The sequence below is a fragment of the Clupea harengus genome, chromosome 19 (assembly GCF_900700415.2).
Source record: "Clupea harengus chromosome 19, Ch_v2.0.2, whole genome shotgun sequence".
Lineage (NCBI taxonomy): Eukaryota > Metazoa > Chordata > Actinopteri > Clupeiformes > Clupeidae > Clupea > Clupea harengus.
Genome location: NC_045170.1, coordinates 8,440,057 through 8,461,849, shown reverse-complemented (window position 1 = coordinate 8,461,849; position 21,793 = coordinate 8,440,057). Strand labels below are relative to the sequence as shown.

Below are 21,793 nucleotides of genomic sequence, written 5' to 3'. Positions count from 1 at the left end.
GTATAAAAATGTTGAAGTATAGGTTGCCAAAGACATTTTGTAAAACATGACATGATCTGAATTTTGAAATGCAGTTGCATTGAAAAGAAGCAACATACGTTCATTCATTTGAAATGCAGATTATTTCTCTATGTGACTATAAAGTAAAAACTTACAAGCCTTTCTGGAGTTTGTCTTTAATCATCAGTGTTTGTATGTGGATTGGCGTTGATCAGATGCATCAGCCCAGGTTCATGACGATGACACGCCGTATCCATTAACAACACACAGAAAGTTTCATCACTTAATGTGTTCTCCAAGTTGATGCCACCTCAGCTTCCCCAAGGTCACCATAGGTCACCTTTTGTATTGTATTCTTTGTCACAGGCCTGGGTTGATGACATCACACGCTGTGGAAAGATCACACTGATGTGTGTACTGACTGAGACAGAGTGACCATTACTGATGCATGATTGGATAGGAATGAGATTTATGTCGTTAACTTGTCAACACCAAAGGTTACTACCATTATCCTCAGTTATTACAGTTCCCAGCAAACTGACTGTCCACCAGGTGGCAGTGTTGCATGTCATGTGAACAAAAGAGGGATTCTGCAATGGCCTGTCATACATGGTGGCCGTGGTGATCTGCATCTGGGTATGTAAACTGGGTAAATGACAAGCTGAGAGTAAACAACGGTGACACCGAAGATTCACGTTGCGTAAAGCCAATTATGTCTGTTAAATGAAGCGTGACCCTTAAAAAACAGGGTACACAAAAGTAATCCACACGTTCTCTTTGGGTTTGGTTTATTATTCACTGGAAATGTTAGCCCTCGGTGGCTTCATGTTACACAGAACATAATCAGACTCTAAGAGAATTCAGAGAATCCTTAAAAAATTTCAATTTCCTTATGTGCATTTAAGTGTGCCTGAGGTGAAGCCGTATTCAAAGATACCAATAGATGCAGAGATCACCTCTCCGTATCGCTTTCCTTTTTGAATGATGAGGTTGTATTGTATTCTTGATTCACTAGTGAAGATACTGTGGTAAAACTAAACACACACACACACACACACACACACACACACACAGGGGACCCAATAAAGATGGCAGGTCCTAGTGGATTTACCCCAGTAGTGCTGACGCTTTATTTGGCTCTTCCAACTGAAGTGTACACGGGTGCGGGCGGGTGGTGAAAGGAGTGCGCTGTAAACGCCATGAATAAGTTAAAAAACGAAGGTCTGGGAAGCGTTCACTGCTCAGCACTGGAGATCCACAGTGACCCAGTACTGGAGACATAAAGTACACAACAGAAACATTTCAAATTCCTATATCGATTGCTCACATCCACCTACCCACCCACCCACCAACACACACATACACACACACACAACCTCAGACACACACACACCTCACACACACACACAACCTCACATACACACTCACACAACCTCACACACACACACACTCTCACACCATTGTTTGCACAGCCACTGGAGACATATGCAACCTAGAACATACAGGCTTCCTTTGGAATGACACAGCTCATCTAAAACACACTCATCAGTACAGGCTGTCATACGTAAATGTTACTAGAGGCAAAACAGTGTTATCCGACAAATTATACAATTGAGTCATTGAGCCGGGCTGCTTTCTTTCTTTCTTGTTTTTTTTTTTACATGATTTGAAGCAAAATAAGCAGAGGGTTTCAATGTTCAGCCACCTTGAATATCCGCTGACTGTTAGAAAAACTATTAAAATTAAAAAGTGTTACCGGTTAACATTATCTCCCCCCCCCCCCCCCCCCCCCAAAAAGCAAAATTAAAATGCTGCTGTCTGCACCACTCTGGGTGCTGTATAGAGCAGGTGTGTTTGGATACCACCGCTCTCTCACACTCTTCCAGTCTTTCACAGCCAAACCCATTTTAAATACAAAAATAGCTCGAGAGTGAGAGAGATGTCCCCGCCAACATCCCGAAGAAGCAGGGCGATGATTGGATGAGGGGGTTGTCAGTGGAGGTCATGGGGGAGGGGGGTACCTGCTGTCTGCTGTCTATGTTGGAGTGAGTCGGGAGTATATGCTCATCTTCAGTGTCTGTAGCAATCCTTTCTGTGGACAAGGACCCTAAACTAGTGCACTACTGACAGTTAGCTGGACACAGATGCTGATCCTCTACCTGGCTAAAGTGATACAAGGAGGGAGGCAGGATCCTCTCATGTGTAAGGCATGAGAAAGACAGAGAGGGAGAGAGAGAGAGAGAGAGAGAGAGAGAAGGGGAGGGAAAGAGAGACAGAGAGAAGGGGAGGGAAAGAGAGAGAGAAAGAAAGAGATAGAGACAGACAGAGAGAGAGAGAAGGGGAGTGAAAGAGAGACAGAGAGAGAGTGAAAGAGTGACAGAGACAGAGAGAGAAGGGGACTGAAAGAGAGAGAGAGGAGGAGTGATAGAGAGAAAGAGACAGACAGAGAGAGAAGGGGAGTGAAAGAGGTGTGAGGGATAGAGAAAGACGGAGAGAGAGAATGTCGGAGAGAGGGAGAGCAAAAGACAGAGAGCAGGGAGCTAGCTGCACGACACAGAGGAGGAGGGCCAAAGTCAGATGGGGGATGGCGATTGGGTGAAACTGTGTCCATCAGGATGGATGTGGCCTGTAACAAGCCAGGGGTCGGAAGGGGAAAGGTCAGTTGGCGGCGGGGTCGTACAGGTCGGCTTCAGGCAGCTGGACATGTGTTCCCATGACACTGGGGAGAAGCGAGAGATCAGGCAGGCCGTTGAGACGTGAGCGCAGCTCCTTCCGAACTTGAGACACCCGCGCCAGCTTCCGCTTATATTCCTGCAACACACACAGAAACGCACAGAATCAGCACAGTTACGGTCCATGAACACCAACACACACAGAATCAGCACAGTTACGGCCCATGAACACCAACACACACAGAATCAGCACAGTTACGGTCCATGAACACCAACACACACAGAAACAAACAGAATCAGCAGAGGTACGGCCCATGAACACCAACACACTCAGACAGAGAAGCAGCCAGTGTAAGTCAGTGAACACCAACACACAGACAGAGAAGCAGCCAGTGTTTCCAACGGCAGGAGTGAACTAAGAACCCAGGAAAAATAAATAACCCAATCAAAAAGAGAGTGTTGTTTTCAAGTCTTTTGTATCTAAAAGGTGTAGAGAAAAAAAGTATTTTTCTTGGTATGTTGAAATTTACAATGTGAATCTTGATGTTCTTAAGGTTTTGTAACTGTGAGGCTATGACAGATTTACATCTTTTGATGACAGAATGTATTCCCTTTTTCCCCTTTGAACAAGAGGTAACTAGTATGGAATCACCAAAACGTTTGGTCGTTTTTGTTATTTTGAGATAATTTGCCCTTTTAAGTATCTTGCTGATGCTTATTTAATATTAAATATTCCTCTCAAAATGTGTTTGTTTGTTTGTTAGAGTTGATCCAAGTGGAAATTTCAGATATCTTCTGGTTTGGCTCGCTCTTTTTATTAGAGGAAAAAACTACTTTGTGCTCTCTGCTGTGGCCGTATCAGCCTCCTAGACCACCTAAGAGCTGAGCCAGCCTGATGACCTTCTCATAATAGCTTCAGAGAGCTCTCAGATCTGTTAGCACAGACAGCAGCCTTGTCCTTGAGCTGATGGTCAGCACCACAAAACCAACAGAGAAGTTTTAGGTTAAGGAACAAATAGCCAAACATGGTGAATTTACACCTTTTGTAATAACAATGCTAAACCTTGTCAGTGTTTAATCTCTACGCTTTGATTCTGCTCACGGAGTAGAAGAAAAGCTTGAAATTGCTTTAAGGAATCTTTCCCCTCTGAGAAAACTGAAGATCAGCAGTTCTAGAAACTTACTGGGCAGCGAGGGGCTGTAGTGTGAAGCACATGCGAGCTTTGACTGTCTGTCTGACCCTGGCCCAGGTCTTGTGTTAAGTAGGTTTAGGGTTAAGAGAAGTTTTAGATCTTTGAGTAGATTTTTAAAAAGATTTGTTATGTAAAATTAAGTCAGTAAACTAGATAAACCCACTGCCTTAGACTGATCTTATGCATGTATTAAAGACAGCCATGTATTAGAGGCCCATCACAGGGATAAGCCCACTGCCTTAGACTGATCTTATGCATGTATTAAAGACAGCCATGTATTAGAGGCCCATCACAGAGATAAGCCCACGGGCTCTACACCTCCTGCTGGAATGTAAATGCCGGTCCTTAGTAAGAATTCATATGGGGATAAAAATCAATAGACCTCGACATCAAGGTCTTTAGTTTTGCAGTTCCTCTGGTTTCTCAAGAGTGCTTCAGTGGATGACAGAAAAGCCCATCAAGCCACACTATTATTAAACTTAAAAACTATAACAGCTAGTTTAACTATTTTAAAGTGCACTGTAAACTGAATAAAAAAAAATGATCCACTGCAACAAACCCCTAACGCTAATAAAATAGAACCCTGGGGCGCACCTAGGTATGGTTCATTGACTTTTGTGTCGTTAAAAATAAAGTCTAGAAGCACCTATGCTTTTTATTTTTAACTTTTTAAGCCAAGAAGCCGAGAATATATAGTTCTTTGGGTCCCCCGGACCAAGGTTGGGGAGGCTCTTGGTAATGCAGCTTAGTGTTGGATCAGATCAACACAACACACACAGGGTTAGGGGGGGGTCCTTAAAAAACACTACGGTGAGTAAAAACAAAAACCTCCATACACACTGAACCCCTGGCACAGGTGGGAAGTGTGGAGTATTTTGGGGATGTTAGCTACAGAGGTAGCTTGGGGATGTTAGCTACAGAGGTAGCTTGGGGTACTAACTAAATGTGGCACAGTGAACACTGGCGCTTACTAGCGTCACACATTCTTTGGTCATAGGTTTAATAAAGGTGTTTTCAGATAAGATCTGACTTATTAAAAGTATATGACAATAAACCCAAAAGGAAAAATCTACATAGGAGTGTGTGGACTGTTTGAGAAATGTTGTGAGTCGAGTTGTAAATAACAGAAGAGTCACAGTTTCATTTTAGTCTTTTATTTCACTTTTTTTCTTTCGTTACAGGGCAGATCTGTGAAGACAAACATGCACAGCAACACACACACACACACACACACACACACACACAACTAACCAATGTCACACACATACACACACACAACTAACCAATGTCACACACACACAATAATCAACACACGCATGCACCTAGACACACTTGATCTTCTTCAACACCTGTGAAAGAATGGCTTAAGAGTTACTGGGTTAAGCAGTTCACACACACACGTCACAAAAACATTTTCACAAATCACATGCACACTAGGTTAGCCATCGACGTCCAGTCTGTCCTCCACATTTAGGCAGGGGCGTGCACACACACTCCAACACCCCCGTAGCCATGACAGTGCAAACAGTGCTGTATGGTAGCAGGTCACTGTTTGCTACTTGCCACACACAACCCTATTAAAACATTACCCAGAATGCCATGCTTAAAAAAGGCAGTGGCTATTGAACCAGATTCTGTTTGAACACCTGCGGCAGGAGCATGGGCTTTGTTGTTTGACCACACATAAATGGAGGCAGTGGAGTAACTGAGGAAAAGTCACACAAGTAATATGGCTTAATGATTCACTTGGTGCATTAGCTGCTATATCATTCTTTTGGGAACAATTTAGAAATGCAGTCTACATTAATGCTTGGGAACCTGAACTCTTATAGCTCTCGTAGCTTGATTGTTCTCTCCTTTGTACGTCGCATTGGATAAAAGCATCTGCTAAATGACTAAATGTAAAAATGTAAATGTAGAATAGAGATGCACGTTTACAACTAGCAGACCTCTCATCTGGTAGCCTAAATAATATACCTAGCCTGTGCTGAAGTCAAAGTCTGACATGATCCATTATTTATGTGATCACTAGATACATGGAGAGGTTCAGATTAGCATAGTCCCTTGCTGCCCAACGTCTGGTTGCTGAAATACATAATTCCTGACAACCGTGCAGCGTAATCTGGTATGAATGTAATGTCAGGTAAGTCAGCTGGTCAAACAAACCTGGCATGTTTTTTCTAGCATTAGGTAGACCCACCGTTGTTCCAGAATCTGGTTCAACACTCACTTGTGAAAGGGTAGCGGGTAGTACAAAGAGAGAGAGAGAGAGAGAGAGAGAGAGAGAGAGAGAGAGAGAGAGAGGGGCAAGCAGGGGGGAGAGGCAGAAAGAATAGAGAGATGTAGAGAGAACTCTTCAAAAGGAGTCTAAAAAGACTGGAGCAGATAGAGAAAGAGAAGAACAGACTGGGGGGATGTGTGTGTGTTTTGTACGCACTTCTAGTTTCTGTTCGTTGTGGGCGAGGCCCTCCTTCTGGCTCTGTAGGTAGATGGCCAGTGTACGCGTCAGCTGCCGCCGGTCGTCAATCTCGGCCGCCAGCCGCCCGCTGTAGTCTGCCAGCAACATGCAGGCCTCCTCCACCGCCCGCGCCAAGCGATCGCCCGTCTCCTTATCTGAACATACACACACACACACACACACAAACAGGAACACACACACATATACATCACATCAATGGCCAAATTAAACATTCACCAAACAATCAATGTTAATGCACATGGATCTGTGGTGTGCTATTGAGGCAGTCAGTAAATGTGTGTGTGTGTGTGTGTGTGTGTGTGTGTGTGTGTGTGTGTGTGTGTGTGTGTGTGTGTGTGTGTGTGTGTTTATATACCTGTAATACGGTGCAGTAGCGAGGTGTCCTGCACCTCGGCTGGCAGTGCCGAGATTCTCTGGCGGAGAGCAGAGTCATGGGAGGCGGCGTTCTCCAGCTCCTGCAGCGCTCGGATCAACTCTGCTGTCTGGGAGGAACACAGAGAATTGAACACTTCATTTTGAGTGCAATGACTACAATGGGATAGAATTCTACTTTTACTTGAAATCCCAGGTTATAAAATATACATTCTCAATGAACTTATTGTGGGAATGGAACATTTTAATAAAACACAAGGCACAGGCGGGCGGGCAGACAGAACGACATTTGGGAAGAGAGAAAATAGAAGATAGACAGGTGTGAGAATGTGTGTGTGTGTGTGAGTGTGTGTGTGTGAGAGAGAGACTGAGTAAGACAGAGAAGTAGAGACCCTGTGTTTTGAGAGAGACACGCCAGCGAGAGAATCAGTGTGTGTGCTCACCTGTGGGGGCTCTCCTGGGGAGCTCTGGGTGGCAAAGTCATCATTTGATGCTTTGATCTCCTCATAGGGACGCTTCTTAGCCTTCTTCTCTCCGACTGAGGAGGAGGAGGAGGAGGAGGTGGGAAGGCAAAGATTAGAAATGTCATTTCTCCCAGGGAGCAGGTGCAGAACATCAAACAGCTGTGGCCCAGCAGGATAAACCCGTAAAATGCACCCTATGCACGTCATCACTTGAAATAAAAGCAACTTGTACATTTGACACACACACAGTAGGCAACTCTTCCAATTCCTCTGTTTTTCCCCCTCATGAAATGACTAAATGAAAACCATCCACTGAAGAAGTGGAAAACAGTGACCTTGTGTCTGGAAAAAGAATAGCGTAAGATGCTCGGGATGTCTCTAAGGATGTACTACTTCATGATCTCCTATTCAATGTCATGGACTAAAAATCCTGACAACTGCACCTTTAACACAGTTGCATTACTTACAGTTGACATGTTTTATTGTTTTATATGTTCGTCCTTTGACCTAGCTGAGCATTGGTCTACCTCCTGTGATAACACAGACTCTTAATTTAGCACTGCACAGACAAAACCTTCACTTCCATACAGTTAATGCCAGAACTTTAGCCTGTTGCACTTGCAATGAGTAAAGGTGGAATCCCTAAACTGCTACCGTTTCCATAGTCTGGCCATCTAACCGAACAGAATGGGCATGGAAAAACATGAGTATATAAAAGTTAAGTATTAAACAGGACTTTGATATGTGGTATACTTACACAGGACCTGGGACAGCTGGTCCAGCAGGTTGTTGTCATAGACACCCCTCTCCTGCCAGATGGAGAGCACCCGAGCCAACTGCTTCTTACAGCCCTCCTCTCCCTCGCTACAGAAAGGACACCAACAGAGAGATAAGAGCAAAGCCAAAGAAAGAAGGTGTGACAGGAGACTCTCTGTTCAGCACAGACTGGGGAAAGGTATTAACCTGCGGCAGACACGCAGCCTGTTTCCAGGGCTTCAGCCACACATTGCTGACAAAGCAAACAACGCCCCACCCCACCCCACACCCCCGCCCCAAGCCACACCCAATGAATTGCTTTTTAAACTTGATCATGTCAACAATATCTACAAACAGGCAATAACGGCAGACGAAAGATAAAGGCGTTAGAAACATTTGAAATGCTTGTTTACGTGCGGCACAGGCACTAGGCTTTCTACTGTGGTGTCATTTCAGAATTGCTGTGTGTGTGTGTGGCTGTTTCTCTGCTGTGTGTGTGTGTGTGTGTGTGTGTGTGTGGCTGTTTCTCTGCTGTGTGTGTGGCTGTTTCACTGCTGTGTGTGTGTGTGTGTGTGTGGCTGTTTCTCTGCTGTGTGTGTGTGTGTGTGTGTGTGTGTGTGTGTGTGTGTGGCTGTTTCTCTGCTGTGTGTGTGGCTATTCCACTGCTGTGTGTGTGTGTGTGTGTGTGTGTGGCTGTTCCACTGCTGTGTGTGTGTGTGTGGCTGTGAATGGTCACAAACCTGGAGACATGCTTGAAGGCGTCTACAATGACAGGAGCAAAGTCCTGCGTGAACTCTGGTCCCTTCCTCTTGCTGTTCTGAATCACGTCATTGGCCAGATAGACGAACGTGAGCTTACGAGGGACCTGGGCTGAAACACAAAAAGTACAGACGATTCTGTTACCACAAGCTCTTTTTAAAAACACATCAATTACTTTTTCACAAGTCTGTTATGGCAGAAAGAATGAAATGTCTTCAATAAAACAGAATTCTGTAGCAGATATATTGCAGCCACCACCTTATTAGCTAAACCAACAGCCCCAGGGTGAAATGTGTTCAAACATTATTTAGATTACAGAATGCAGAACATACCCCAGCCCACGCACAGAAAGCATCTTAATTCAAACCTTTTCATTCGCCATCGAACCACATTCCACAAAACATGTTTCAGTACATTTCCAAGGACAATACAATTATCTGTAAATGGGAAGTAACAAGGCAACCAAATGAATCATCCTTTCATTAGCCACCCCCTTAGTGACTGCTTTAATCACGACTCTGAAAAATCAGTATTTCTCTTTCGTTGAGCGGACGAGCCCAGGACTGTTTTGGCCGTGGTGCAGCCTCACCTCGGAGCATTACGAGCCCAGGAGAGTGGATAAGGTACACAGAGCAGACGGTCTCAAAGGAAGGCATTAGGGGAAAGAAACCCTTCCCTGGTGATTCCGTTTAAAGACACAGGGTCTATGGGGAACTCGGTGGAGGCCTGCACTCTCCCGGGAGAACAGCAGGACACCGCACTAAAGAGTGCGGCGCAGGACTGATTCTGATCGCAGAGTGTGGGTGGGGCTGAGGCAGGAGTGGGAGAAAGAAGTAACTTGTGAGACTCCCGCAAAATATAAATGCATGTATACAACAAAATAAATGTAGATTTTGGTGTCCTTAAAGTTAGGAATGTTATTCGTGTTTGCACCAGAGCAGCAAGAAATAACTTATTCTTTATAACAGGTGCAAGGTCGGTGTTTTTTTACGCATGGCACATTTTCACTGTAGCGGGACTGAATATACGCCCCTTGCAAACGTCCACCTACAGGATTTAGGGAGCGGGACAAAACATGAAAGATATGGGCAGAAATGGGACAAAATATCAGGCTACATATTTTTGAGGGAGGACAGGATCCTGCGAGAGCGGGACTGAAAAGCCCCTCCCACACAGGCTTCAGAACTCAGGCTCCCCTCGGGCAGGCACATTCAGGTGTCACTCTCTCACCATGGCAACTGAGGATCTCCAGTGAGGGCGAGAGGAAAAACACTTCAACTGGAGAGCTCCCAAAGGACCAGCTCGCCTAAACTACCCTACCTGTATGACTAGATATTACCTGCACTCAGGGGAATCAGGCATTTCAGGCTCCTAATTATAACTTTACCTAGTATTTAGGCTATTTGTTTATCGTCAGGGTACTGAGATTGTTATAAAACACATTTACAAAGCCTGTGTTTTGATCATAACATGAGCTAGACCATGTGTAGAACAGTTTAGCAAATATGATCACATCCCAGGCCCAACCCTGCATGCATTTGCACATTGGCAAGTCAAATCAAATAATACATCTGCCCATCATTCATGTCCAGTTGAAATAACAATCACTCCAAAGAGCATATTAGCAGGCTACTTAATGGATGCTCAACTCTACACCTTTCCACAACATTTGCACTTGTTTACTATACTCTCATACATTAAAGGCACCTACAATCACCAAGCCCCTGATTTGTTCAGTTGCTGAATTTCAACCAAAGCCTCTGTCGCCACGTTAGAGAAACACTTCACCCTGTGTTGTGTTATCGTCGTTGTAGAGTGGCACGCGATCAGAAAGCCATCACAAGCACCACATGAGACTGTAACACAGTATGTCGCTGCCTCGCGTGGGAGAGACTGTCACTGGAACCAGACCCCAACTCTGGAGAAAGCTACAACACGAGCAACACAGATGGAGGCTGCTGCTTACCAAGCTAAGAAAATGACGGCTGATACTGGCGCTGTCGTTTTGGTGCAGGCTGCACAGTCCAAGCCACACAAAACGAGACAAACAGCACTTTTATCCAGTTAAGCCCTGCCACCCCTTCTCCACGTCACAGATCATGCTTCAGATGTGGCTCTGATGAGCATTTAGCTGACTCTACTCAGTGCCCTTCAGCCAAAGCCTAATGGAAATCTAATGGAAATAAAATAAGTTGTTTTGCTCAGGTGTGCCGTTCCGCCTCTGCAATCAGATACAGGTCATTGTGGACACGGGCTTTACTTTGTCCATACTGCCACGCTTACACTCAGTACTTCAGTACCACTCCATGGTCTGCACCTTATACCAGGCTTGTTACTAACACATGGGATTGCATTCCCATGCTGGGAATTTGACGCATTCCCATGCCTGCAACCCCAAGTATGTGTGGGGAACATCTCTGCTGCAGCCACTTCCTTTGTAGTGGAGAAAGGGACTGCACTACTGGGTATGGAGTTGTTCACTGCCTTACATCTTTGTATCAGAGGAGATGCTGTTCTCACTTCAACCCCAGTACCACCTACTTTGTGTGCGTGTGTCCTGTGTCGCCTCCATATATAACATGTGTCGCCTCCAAATATAACACGTGTGTGTTGCAGTGAGTCGTTTGTGCAATAAAAAACTGACAGCAGTCAGCCTTGTTTGTTTGTTTGTTTGTTCAGCGATGTCCACAGAAACCGTGACACCCTTAACCACATCCCTCCTGAGATAGGGCGTGTTAAAAACTTTGTACACAAGGTGAAACTCAACCAGTGTGCCAGAAGTTGTGACACTTGCCCTTAGCAACCAGGGATGCGTTTTTTTTCCCTGAGCTGAACTGCCTGCTGAAGGCTGGCATAGGGGGCTGATGCTGTCCCCCATAGTGGTCACAGGGGAAGAAAAACGGTGGAATATGGATGTGCACTGACCTCTGGGAGACGAACAAGGCTGTGGTCACAGATAGCTACCCACTGCTTCGTGTTGACAAGCGGCTCTCCAACCTGCAAGGTGCTAAGGTATTCCCTAACATTGACCGGGCAAATGCACATTACCAGGTGCCCCTACATGAGGACAGTAGAGCCATTACAGCCTTCATTACACATGAAGGGCTCTTCAGATTTTGTAGGGTCCCCCATAGCTTGGTGTCTGATCCATCTGCCTTCTAAAAATTGATGGCTACCATCCTGCAAGGTGTACCTGGCGTTCAGAACTCGGTTCAGAACATCATTATCTATGGTGTCACTGCCAATGAGCATGACTGTAACGTCAGTACCGTCCTGCTGAAACTGAAAGAAGCTGGTTTGCTGTTGAATGATTAGTGTCACTTCAGAAAGACTTTGCTTCACTTCCCTGGTCATGTCATCAGTACTGAGGGTATCCTGCCTGACAAAGAACACTTTGATGCCAACCTGAAAGCCCTGCCCCCGTCTGATGCAGCCGCATAAACTCCCTAACTTTGCAACAGTGACCCCCTTGCATGAGTGTCTCAAAGACAAAGACACATTCACATGGACTGATGCGGCTCAAAGCAGTTTTGATGAAGTCAAGCAGGTCCTACGGGCCAGCCCACGCTCTTTATGGACCTACTCTCCGTTCAGTAATCTCTACAGATGTGCTGTGACAAACTGCAGAACACAGGACAAGAGGAAGCGCTACGCTAAACACACAGGACAAGAGGAAGCGCTACGCTAAACACACGGGACAAGAGGAAGCGCTACGCTAAACACACAGGACAAGAGGAAGCGCTACGCTAAACACACAGGACAAGAGGAAGCGCTACGCTAAACACACAGGACAAGATGAAGCGCTACGCTAAACGCGGTGCTCGTGCTCTTCTTCCGTGAGGGGGAGAGGGTGAGCAGAAGGACTTCCCGGGCCACTCCTAAAGCTCACACCAGATTCTCTGCCCCGGTAACAGTGAAAGGGGGAGTGGGTCCCAACATCAACTTACTGAGTGACATGAGAAGGTGGAATGCAACACACCTGGCCCATTTTCCAGAAGAAGAATTTGCTAAGATGGTGGCTACATCCGCAGATCCTTATCGTTCACAGTAAATGTTTCCTTAACTCTTCTTTTCGTCATTATTGGAATATACTACGACACCACATATGCACTGATCATCAGGATTGACCTATTGCTTTGGAAATTCTGAGTGCTTCTGACTGGTGGAGATGAATCATTTCAAAGCAGAGAACATTCGTTTCCACTTTGAGATGTCACCCATGGAAGAATGGGCCTTAGCCAACTCAGATTATGTAAAAAGTCATAAAATGGCCACAGAGAGAAACAGAATAACACTAATAAAAAAAGATTAGGCTTCATACAGGCATATTTATTCAGTACAGATAAGTGCTGTCAGTAATAAAAGTGGTGTGTGAAGGTGAAACGTCACTTTGACAGCCTTAAACAAAACCACCATAAATGATGCATACAAAGCTCACATAATGGGTATATTTAGAACACTGCTGAGGTGCCACAGCTATAATGCAAGTCACTGTTACAGAGAGGGCAACCAGCTATCACTTGATTGACAGGTGAGAACATGTGTTTAATAACACACGACACATTCCCACCGGAAATGCACTCAACATGTCCCTGCCCCAGACACCAATGGCAGTAAGTATCCATACAACTTCATTGATACCAACAACCTAACCCAGCAGTGGTAACTTTACGATCTTTAGACTGGATCTGGTTGTCATCACAAAGTCCCTAACACTTATGCCTAGCTATGGACCAATAGAGCTCCCATATCATGACTAGACAAAAGCTCTCACCTGTGACAGACTTTTTTTTTTACCTCTGCAATCTAACAGTATAACTAGTAGAACAACATGATACATTAGACCAGTTCTTTTTCTAAACGACAACCTCATGTAAACCTATAATCACATACATTTGAGAAACACTGAGCTCAACTATCAGCCCCAGAGGCAGCTACTTCTAAACTATCATACAAAGAGAATGTCTCCTCACTCCCCTGAAAATCAATGTTGATAGCACAGGCTATATATAGTGCAAAGATAACTTCTAACTGCATTTACTGCAAAGCACTTACAGAGGGTTTTTTCAGTGTGCAAAAGTTCTTCTGCTGCTATTCTGACCACCTCATCATCGCTTCCTCATCAGGAGAGAATTTCAGCACCACATCCTGTTTGATACACCTACAATAGCCTGAACCTCAAACTGTTTCCAACCACAGATATGAGCTTTATTCAAAGGTAACAATTATAACGGTAATCAATTATCCTAACCTTTCAAACTATTGACCTGCAGGGAGGGAGAGGTTAAATCACCTTTCTCTAATTCTGATTTAAAGGATTCCTAGTTCAAACACTATAAATTCCAAAACATGTTTAATCTAATTTCATGATTGCCACCACCATGCACACACACCCACCTGTTAGCAACAGTATAGTATGCTAGCTAGTATGGTTGTGACAAACTATACAATTGTTAAAGTACCATACATGCGAGTAAACCCTTTGCTGATATTAAAAGTAAATGTAGTTAGTTTGAGATGAACGTTACTTATGAGAAAATTACTCTGCAGGTAACGTTACAATGTCTGTGGATGTAGTCATTGTTCACGCTAGCTAGCTGCAGCAACAACCACTACCTAAAATTAGCAGCTTTCAACTCACAAAAGCAATCTACTCTGTTCATATATTTAAAAAATGTATTCTCAACAATCTAAAAAAAAAGCTTTTCAGTGCCTTTTTCTTGTAGTATTAAAAAAAAACTCACATTTGGGGGAGGCTGATTTGACCAAGCCACCTGCTTTCATGGAGAGAAAAATTATGCAGGAGTATGCATGAGTCATTTCTTGGGGTGAAGGGTGTTAGATTATCTCTTATCCCAAATGAAGATCTTCCCAGAACGACAAGATATCCACTTAAACTAAGTCATTATTTTACTATATCATGACTCAAGACGTTGAAGACTCCCACACGAACACCAAAGAAAGTCACAAGATTTCCTGCACAGTCATGTGGCCTTTGGCCGTATCTGCTACACAGACGCAGGGGCAAGAAACAGCTTTCCAAATCATGCTGATAGAGAGTCTGGTTCCAGGTGAGATAGGCATCTACTGTTACCCATACAAACTCATATTGTATTACACATAAGTATCAACTAGCAAGCATCATGTGAAGGCATGGGTGAAAATGACCTGGCATGGGTGAGACAGTGGTGTACTGGAGACTGGAAGTAATGCCTGGCCTAACCACCCAGTGTCCAATCAGGAGCCTAATCATGGCATGAGCTCCCCATTTTCCAACACAGTGAAGCACTGGATTTGGTTCTTATGTACAGATGGTGTGTATGCTCTGGCTGCCATTTTGATATTAATCCCACCCAAGTCAATTTTCACCGTCATTGCCATACAGCTTTACTGACCACACAAAACCTAAAAAGCCTCAAACATACAAAGAAATACCACAATAGAACACAGCCAATTGAACACCGTCTCACCAAAATGAACAGTCTACCTCCAAGTAGCCTAAATAAGTGGTGGTATACAGAATGACGGGACATGCCTCACATCATTAAGACACATCAACATCATATACTGGATTCAGTCAGGCTAGTTCAACCAGGCTGTGCAGCGCTGTGGGTGAATCTGAGGGAAAGACATTGGGAAAACCTGCTGTGTAGAAATCCGCCAGTGGGTTTAAATAACCTTAGTAGAATAACTTGTATTGTTTAAAGACCTCCCATGAAGGAGGTTGGGCGCCAATGTGAAGCACTCACTTGTCCTTCACGGCACGACTATCGAGGAACACCCTAAATAGCCTTCACAACTAAAGAAAGTTATCGTCGATTCACGCGTTGCAAGGTTCTTCTCCGCATCTCTTCACGGAGTAATCCCATTCCATACCGTTTTTTAATGAGGGATGCTATGATTAACTTTAAACTGAAGCCGCCAACCACTCCACTTACCACAGGCACTTGTTGAGGTCACCCTACAACACCCCAATAGCACAAGGAAACTTTACTGAGTGTCGCGTAACGCTAGATAACAGAATCGGTCATAAACCACTGACGACAAAACAGCAGCAGCAAGTCTGCTTGAAAGTTCACGTTCAGCATAATATAGAAACAACTGACAATTTTTGATTATTTCACATTGACTATTTCGCCAGATAGAGTTGGAAATCCTAAACCACCCTAATCCTAACCTGGCCAATTTGAACAATCTGTGTTCAGAAGGATAGCTCGTCAATTAGCCTATAATAATGAACGAAAATGTAATTGTAACCATGGCTAGTTTTCACATTTTCATCTCAGCAACGTTATCCAAGCTAGTGGAGTAGTGCATGTGAAACAACTGGCATAAATATCAACATAATCATTTCCGACAGCAAACCGTTTCACCACGCTAGCTCGTTGGTTAGCACAGGATTTTGCATGCAGCACTGCACACACGAAAACCCACAAGTATAACACCCAACGATAGCTAGCTGAAATGTCTTACTCAAACGTTAGAAAGCAATCATAGTGTCATAGCACCATAGTAACTACCCTATTAACTACAGTTAAATAGAGGTATCTAACGAATCTTGTCCGATTATGTAGCTAGCAACACTAACGTTAATGCCACCAACATGTAGGCTAGGCTAGCTATCCTGGCCAAAATAATGTAACTGTTAGCAAGTTAGGATAGATAACATTAGCTAAGCAGCTAATTGTTGGCGAGTATAACGTTATTCACACCGCGAATCAGGCAAACATTAAGACTCCATCCGACTAACACCAGTCAACTCCAATGAACGTAAGCAACCTAGCTAACTTACCTTTCTTTAGTTCGTTGAACCAAACAGTGACGATAGCTTTCGAGTGTTTTCTGTGGTGGATTAACCAAAGAGACAGCGTCTGAACGCTTTGCTGGGAGTTGCTGAGCTCGGATAGTTTCTTCTCTAAAGCCACTTCTGAAAACACCGACATTTTAATCGTTGATGTGTGTAACAGAAAAGCTTCAGCGGGAAGAATTAGTCTTCCTGCTTAGGGTGAAGGCCTACAGGTAATCCCTCCAAAATTTCGTACAGAACCACAGAAGAAATGCTAGCTATCTAGCTGGTTAGCTGTGCTAGGTAAAGTGCTCGGAAGCCCTGCTCCCCTTCTTGTTTACAGATCAGAAAAGGCTGGCAACCTTCCTCTTCGCTGTATGCCCAATGATTTCATTGGCTTAAAACGAACACGAGCCTAGTTGCAAGAGCGTTTGTGAGACCACGTTTGATGACATCGACCACAACCGTAACCCTTCAATCCTCGTGTTGTTGATACATATAGTGATACATGCTACATTTAAATGGAATACATTGGCAAAATAATGGTGGTAGCCTATTCGCAACTAATTTAAATTAGGCTAATTATGAATTATTAATTATAGTGCACATACATAGGCCCAATCCAAATACACCCATGGTATCTTACATAGGACATATCTAAACTATAGTAAAATCATAATGACTAAAAAAGTGATAAGCCAGGTGAAGTTCCACTGAGTGCCCCAGACTTATGCAGCCCATCAGATAAAGGTTGTCTAGGGCACTGAGTTTACACGGTTTACAGAAAGGCTCTACTCTGAAATGTCCCTTTTTACATCACAAAACAAAGCAATAGTAGTAAGTGTATTTCCAACAAATAGCCCTGATAAACCTTGCATATTACACTGCAAGTACCTCTACATCACTTCTTACTTGCACTGAAGTAACTCCCTGTATTTTCCTTTACATATACATGAGGGCATACAAGAATACATACATTTACATTATATTACTGCTTGCAAGAATAGTTTTAATAAATGTTGCACAGTGCATTTTAGAGGCTTGTTCAGAGTTGTTATGGGTGTCATCATAACCTCATATTGCACCCCTGTTTGCTCCAATTTTAGGCCGGTGAATCACACAGTGGCGTTTCGAGGTGTCTATGTAGTCAAAGTAGTTCAGCTTTAGGTTGGTTGCGATTGTCCTGCCCTGGCACTCCAGCAGCTGAGACAGTGAGATTGGATAAAGTGGTGAAATAAGGTTATTAAAATCACTTACTACTCCTAATGTGTCAAAATATGATGGCCTTTTTCCTCCCTGACATTTACAATACATTGTAAGAGGATAACAAATTGGAACACCAGGAGGTCTTTATTTTGGTACACTTGTAGGTGAGAGAAAGCAGCCTTATTCATTCTCTTGTCCTACAATGGACCATCCTTGAAACAGAAGATGCACAGCTTCTAAACTTGACTCTAGAGCTGGAAAGAGGCAACAACACTGTGCTCAAACCTTACTGCCACTGCAGAGGTTGTGTGTGTTCCCATGGGTGAAGAGTGATACACTCACCTTGTATTTCTCAGAAAAGCCACAGATTGTATAACTGTCGATCTTGTATCCATTCAGAACAAGTCTGTACATTAGACTTTTTCGATCTGTGGTAATATTTGACACAATGATGAGTCAAAGCACATCCAATGATTTTGTTTTTTGTTCTCTTATGTCTACACAATGTCTAGAGGGTTTGTGGCTTGAACATGCAGAAGAGTCCACAATACTGGCAAATCATCTGGGTTCTCAAGGCAGTAAAGTATCCCCACATGATCATACAGTGACAGACTGTGTTTACGAGTGTCTATTTACATATTCACTATTAATGATCTGAGCTTGAGGCTTTTACCTCCAGTCTAGCAGTTCTTTTGGGCTGTGATTTTTGCTCTGTATGACTATACTGTAGGAAAACTTCAAATGCAGTGCACAAAGTTGGGCTTGTGAAACTGTGTGATGTTTCAAACTACTTTCCCTAATCAGCTGTACAATAGACTGCATAATCATCAGGTTACATAACTTACATTATATAAAAACACCTGATTAATATAGAGATGGGAGAGCTAAGAAATCTCACACTGCATCCATATGTGTACTTGTTTGTGTATACAGCATGTAATATAGTTTAGTATATCAGGAGAATACAAATTGCATAATTGTTTGAGTACACAGTATGTAATAATATAGTATAGTATGTCATGAGAATAAAAGTCTCCTCACCGCTTTTTTGTGCAATGATGCGAATGTAGATTTGGTTAAGGGGCCCCCTGTGTCGCAGGTGTGTGTGGACGTAAAATCGGTACTCCCCCTTATCATTGTCGATCACGAGGCGCCGGCGGAAGGCCCCTGAGCAGATAAGCCACAAAGATACCGCCATGCTGAACAAAAAGAAGGAGGTAAAGGAATGGCCGGTCTGAAACACCAGAAACACACATGTCAAGATGACATACCGGTAATTCACTTATTGACTTCAGTGCTTATTTATGACATTGTGGAAATATTGACAATATGCTTAAATTATGAAATTTGTGTATTATAATAAAGTTATAAAGTAATTCACGGGGTTCTTGATATTAACAAAAGGGCACCTTTTGAATTTTAGATTTGTGTGGACTATTTCAACCCTGGATTTTCTTGCAACTCAAAGGCGCTGCAATACAGTAAACAGCTTGCTTTCCACTTTATATTTTGAACATTCTTTTATCTGTATGTTACCATCAACAGTAATGCTCCATTACTTTTGGAGTCTCTTGGGCAGAAGGGTCAGGGACAAATTCTGCAAAAATCAGGCATCTTAATGTTCAAAATGTCTTTCCCCTTCCCCATTCTGCACTGGAGGTCACTACTTCTACTCACCAGAAGATCAACATTCAGGTACACAGCCATGCAGATAGTGGATGCAACCAACAACAAAGTGCCTTTTAATAGATGGTCATGGAAATATTCATACACAAGGACTGCAAACACACAAACACACACACACACACACAAAAGTATTCAGACTTTTTTTTTTTCATAAGATTCAATTACAAGCTTATTCAGCAGACTATAGAAAATGTGTCATCAGAACTTACGATTGTCTTTTTTAATGAAAGGGAGGAGAGGGTTTTCCACGATCTTGGAAGTGAGAGCTTGATTGGTGACAAACAGCTTATCCCTGTATCTGGTAAAGATTCCAACCGGCATTTTGCAGAGATGATGGTGTTAAACTGTCCTGTGGAGTTTAATAAATAAATCATAAAAAGGTTGGTCACAAACCATTAAGCTGTTTATTTACGCGGAGGCCAATGTGGGTTGATGGTACTGTCACAATATTCATTCACTATCAGATTTGAACCTGTGTTTGATATAGTCAGACTAAATTTGACATCTGTGTCAGGGTTGTGTTTGTTTTAAAAAACAAGAGATTTTCAGGTGTATGAATGCCCATTATTTAAAGTGGCATTATGTAGGAATTGTACTTCAGTGTTAGGGTTAAGATTAGCAGTTTTACCTTAAAATAACAGCTTAAAAAAAATTGGGGCACTACAATGACGTTTAATATGGAGAATTGCCTCCGTGCCATTGCCATACCAGGGTCTGTAGGCATATTACTGGGTTATGTAGGTTTGCCTGAAGCCGCCCGGTTACTACTGTCTGCCGAACTAGTAAGTAGCTTATTTGCAGTCTTGCTTTGTCTTGTGTTGCACTTGCTTGATGTTTGACTGTGTTAGGAAAGTTGTTGACTCGCTAGTTTGTCATAGTGTCAAAGTAAGCACATTTCAAGAGGTTTCACCGCTAGCATCTCGTTAGCGATTAGCAATTCCTACATAATGCCACTTTAACAAACATCCATTAACAATCATACTATGCTAGTCAGATTGATAATGTACATTTCTTGGTAACGTTACATCTGTTGTAGGCCTATTATATTCATAGTTTTCACGTGACGTCAGAATGACCAGCTGAAGGGCAAAAAACACATTCCACACTTGTCTAACACTGGAGTTTATACAGGAACCGACCACCTTTCATTCAATATCATTTAATCTCCGCTTTAACATTGTCTGACTTAGGTGGTAAAATGCTAGACAGTTGTTGCTCGGTTGGCTGTTCAAATCGGCGAGGAGACAAGCCCGGATTTTTTTTTAATCGCATTTAAAACCCGCCCACGTTGCTACCAGTTGATTGTAGACGTCTTCTAGGTCAATTTTTCTCGGACACACAGTAAAGCAGCCATACTTTTGGGGCTGGCAATAAAAGCAGTCGCCTTGTTCTGGTCGCCTCATTTATCAGAATAACTACCTAAAACGGGAATAGATCAAGTAATAAAGTCAAGAAACAAAGCATCAACACAATTCAAATTGGATTACCCGGTTTTTTCTCTGAGATTGCGACAAGTACCTAAGAAAGTAGGCTAGGCTAGTGTATTTTGTCATCCAACTGGTAATACTACAATGCCAGTAGAAAATATATGGGAAGATAATTTAAGTTGTCATTCGCCAGACGAGGTGTTCGTACTTGTTTAAACCAGAAAATTGTGTCAAATGATAAAGAACAGCGTTGGGTAGGCTAAAGGCTGCTAGCTAACAGCAGGTAGTTGAGTAGGCGGCACTGCTCGAAGTTGTCCACTGTTTAACGCTGTTTCGCTGTTCTTTTTGCCCGTCAGCTACCTATTGTAGTCACGTGACTGAAAACTATGAATAGCCAACTCATCATTTGCCATTATTTCTGACAAAAAATATAAATATTTCAGTTGTTTAACACTCAACCAAGGCAGTAGTATAGCAATACTGTAACTTCTTTCAATGCTTGATCTAAATTTGAAATGAAATAAAATGTCAACACAAATAAAACAAATAAAAACAAATATCTTTGTTACTCACACTGTTGCTCTCTCAGTTACAGTTAGCAGACAATGTCTGATCCAAATCATACTAAAAGAAATGGAATTCAAAGTTACCAAAACAATAAAGGCCTGGTTGACATGGTAACCTGTGTGGACAGCATCTTCTCCAACATTCCAAATAACCTCAGTCCTCTGGAGGAAGACAAATAAAGAACACTACAATCTCCCTTTTCCCATACTTTTAAAGAACTGTTATGAACAGTAAAACATCTGTATCATCTGTATCTCAGTCTTAGCTCCTAAGTTTAGATGCAAATGAGTACATATTGAATTTGGTGCACTGTGGCGGTTTTATAGAAGTGAACAAAAGGCATGGTGATGCAGAGGTGCTACAGCCACACAGTGGGCCTAACATATCAGATGTGCCTTTCAATCAAGATCCTCGTTTTAGACTTTC

At 43.0% G+C, this 21,793-nt stretch overlaps 3 protein-coding genes across 4 annotated transcripts in view; 1 reads left to right on the top strand and 2 right to left on the bottom strand.

Moving 5' to 3' along the window:
* The window catches only part of LOC105905315 (Na(+)/H(+) exchanger beta-like), a 12,442-nt gene extending 12,282 nt beyond the window's left edge, over positions 1–160 (top strand). The window contains exon 12 of the mRNA XM_031586126.2: positions 1–160. This exon is cut by the window's left edge and continues 1,351 nt beyond it. The gene's annotated coding sequence lies outside the window, so the exon portion shown is untranslated.
* Positions 161–2,483: 2,323 nt separating this feature from the next.
* slc30a8 (solute carrier family 30 member 8) lies at positions 2,484–17,037 on the bottom strand. 2 transcript variants are annotated; one of them, XM_012833347.3, is made up of 7 exons: positions 16,488–17,037; positions 8,677–8,806; positions 7,938–8,044; positions 7,160–7,254; positions 6,700–6,826; positions 6,303–6,478; positions 2,484–2,811 (listed from the first exon to the last, which is right to left on the bottom strand). In XM_012833347.3, exons 1-7 carry the CDS (start codon positions 16,636–16,638, stop codon positions 2,659–2,661), a joined length of 939 nt encoding a protein of 312 aa, XP_012688801.2. In that variant the 5' UTR covers positions 16,639–17,037; the 3' UTR covers positions 2,484–2,658. The 2 variants fall into 2 exon arrangements, with proteins under 2 accessions (XP_012688801.2, XP_031441905.1); XM_031586045.2 differs by lacking the exon at positions 2,484–2,811 and adding an exon at positions 5,004–5,214 and having other exon boundaries at positions 16,488–17,033.
* Positions 17,038–17,092: 55 nt separating this feature from the next.
* On the bottom strand, positions 17,093–19,978 carry LOC105905316 (transmembrane protein 249). Its single transcript, XM_031586046.2, has 4 exons — positions 19,365–19,978; positions 18,729–18,886; positions 18,030–18,115; positions 17,093–17,684 (listed from the first exon to the last, which is right to left on the bottom strand). The coding sequence occupies exons 1-4, from the start codon at positions 19,376–19,378 to the stop codon at positions 17,556–17,558; spliced, it is 387 nt and encodes a 128-aa protein (XP_031441906.1). The 5' UTR covers positions 19,379–19,978; the 3' UTR covers positions 17,093–17,555.
* Positions 19,979–21,793: the final 1,815 nt, after the last annotated feature.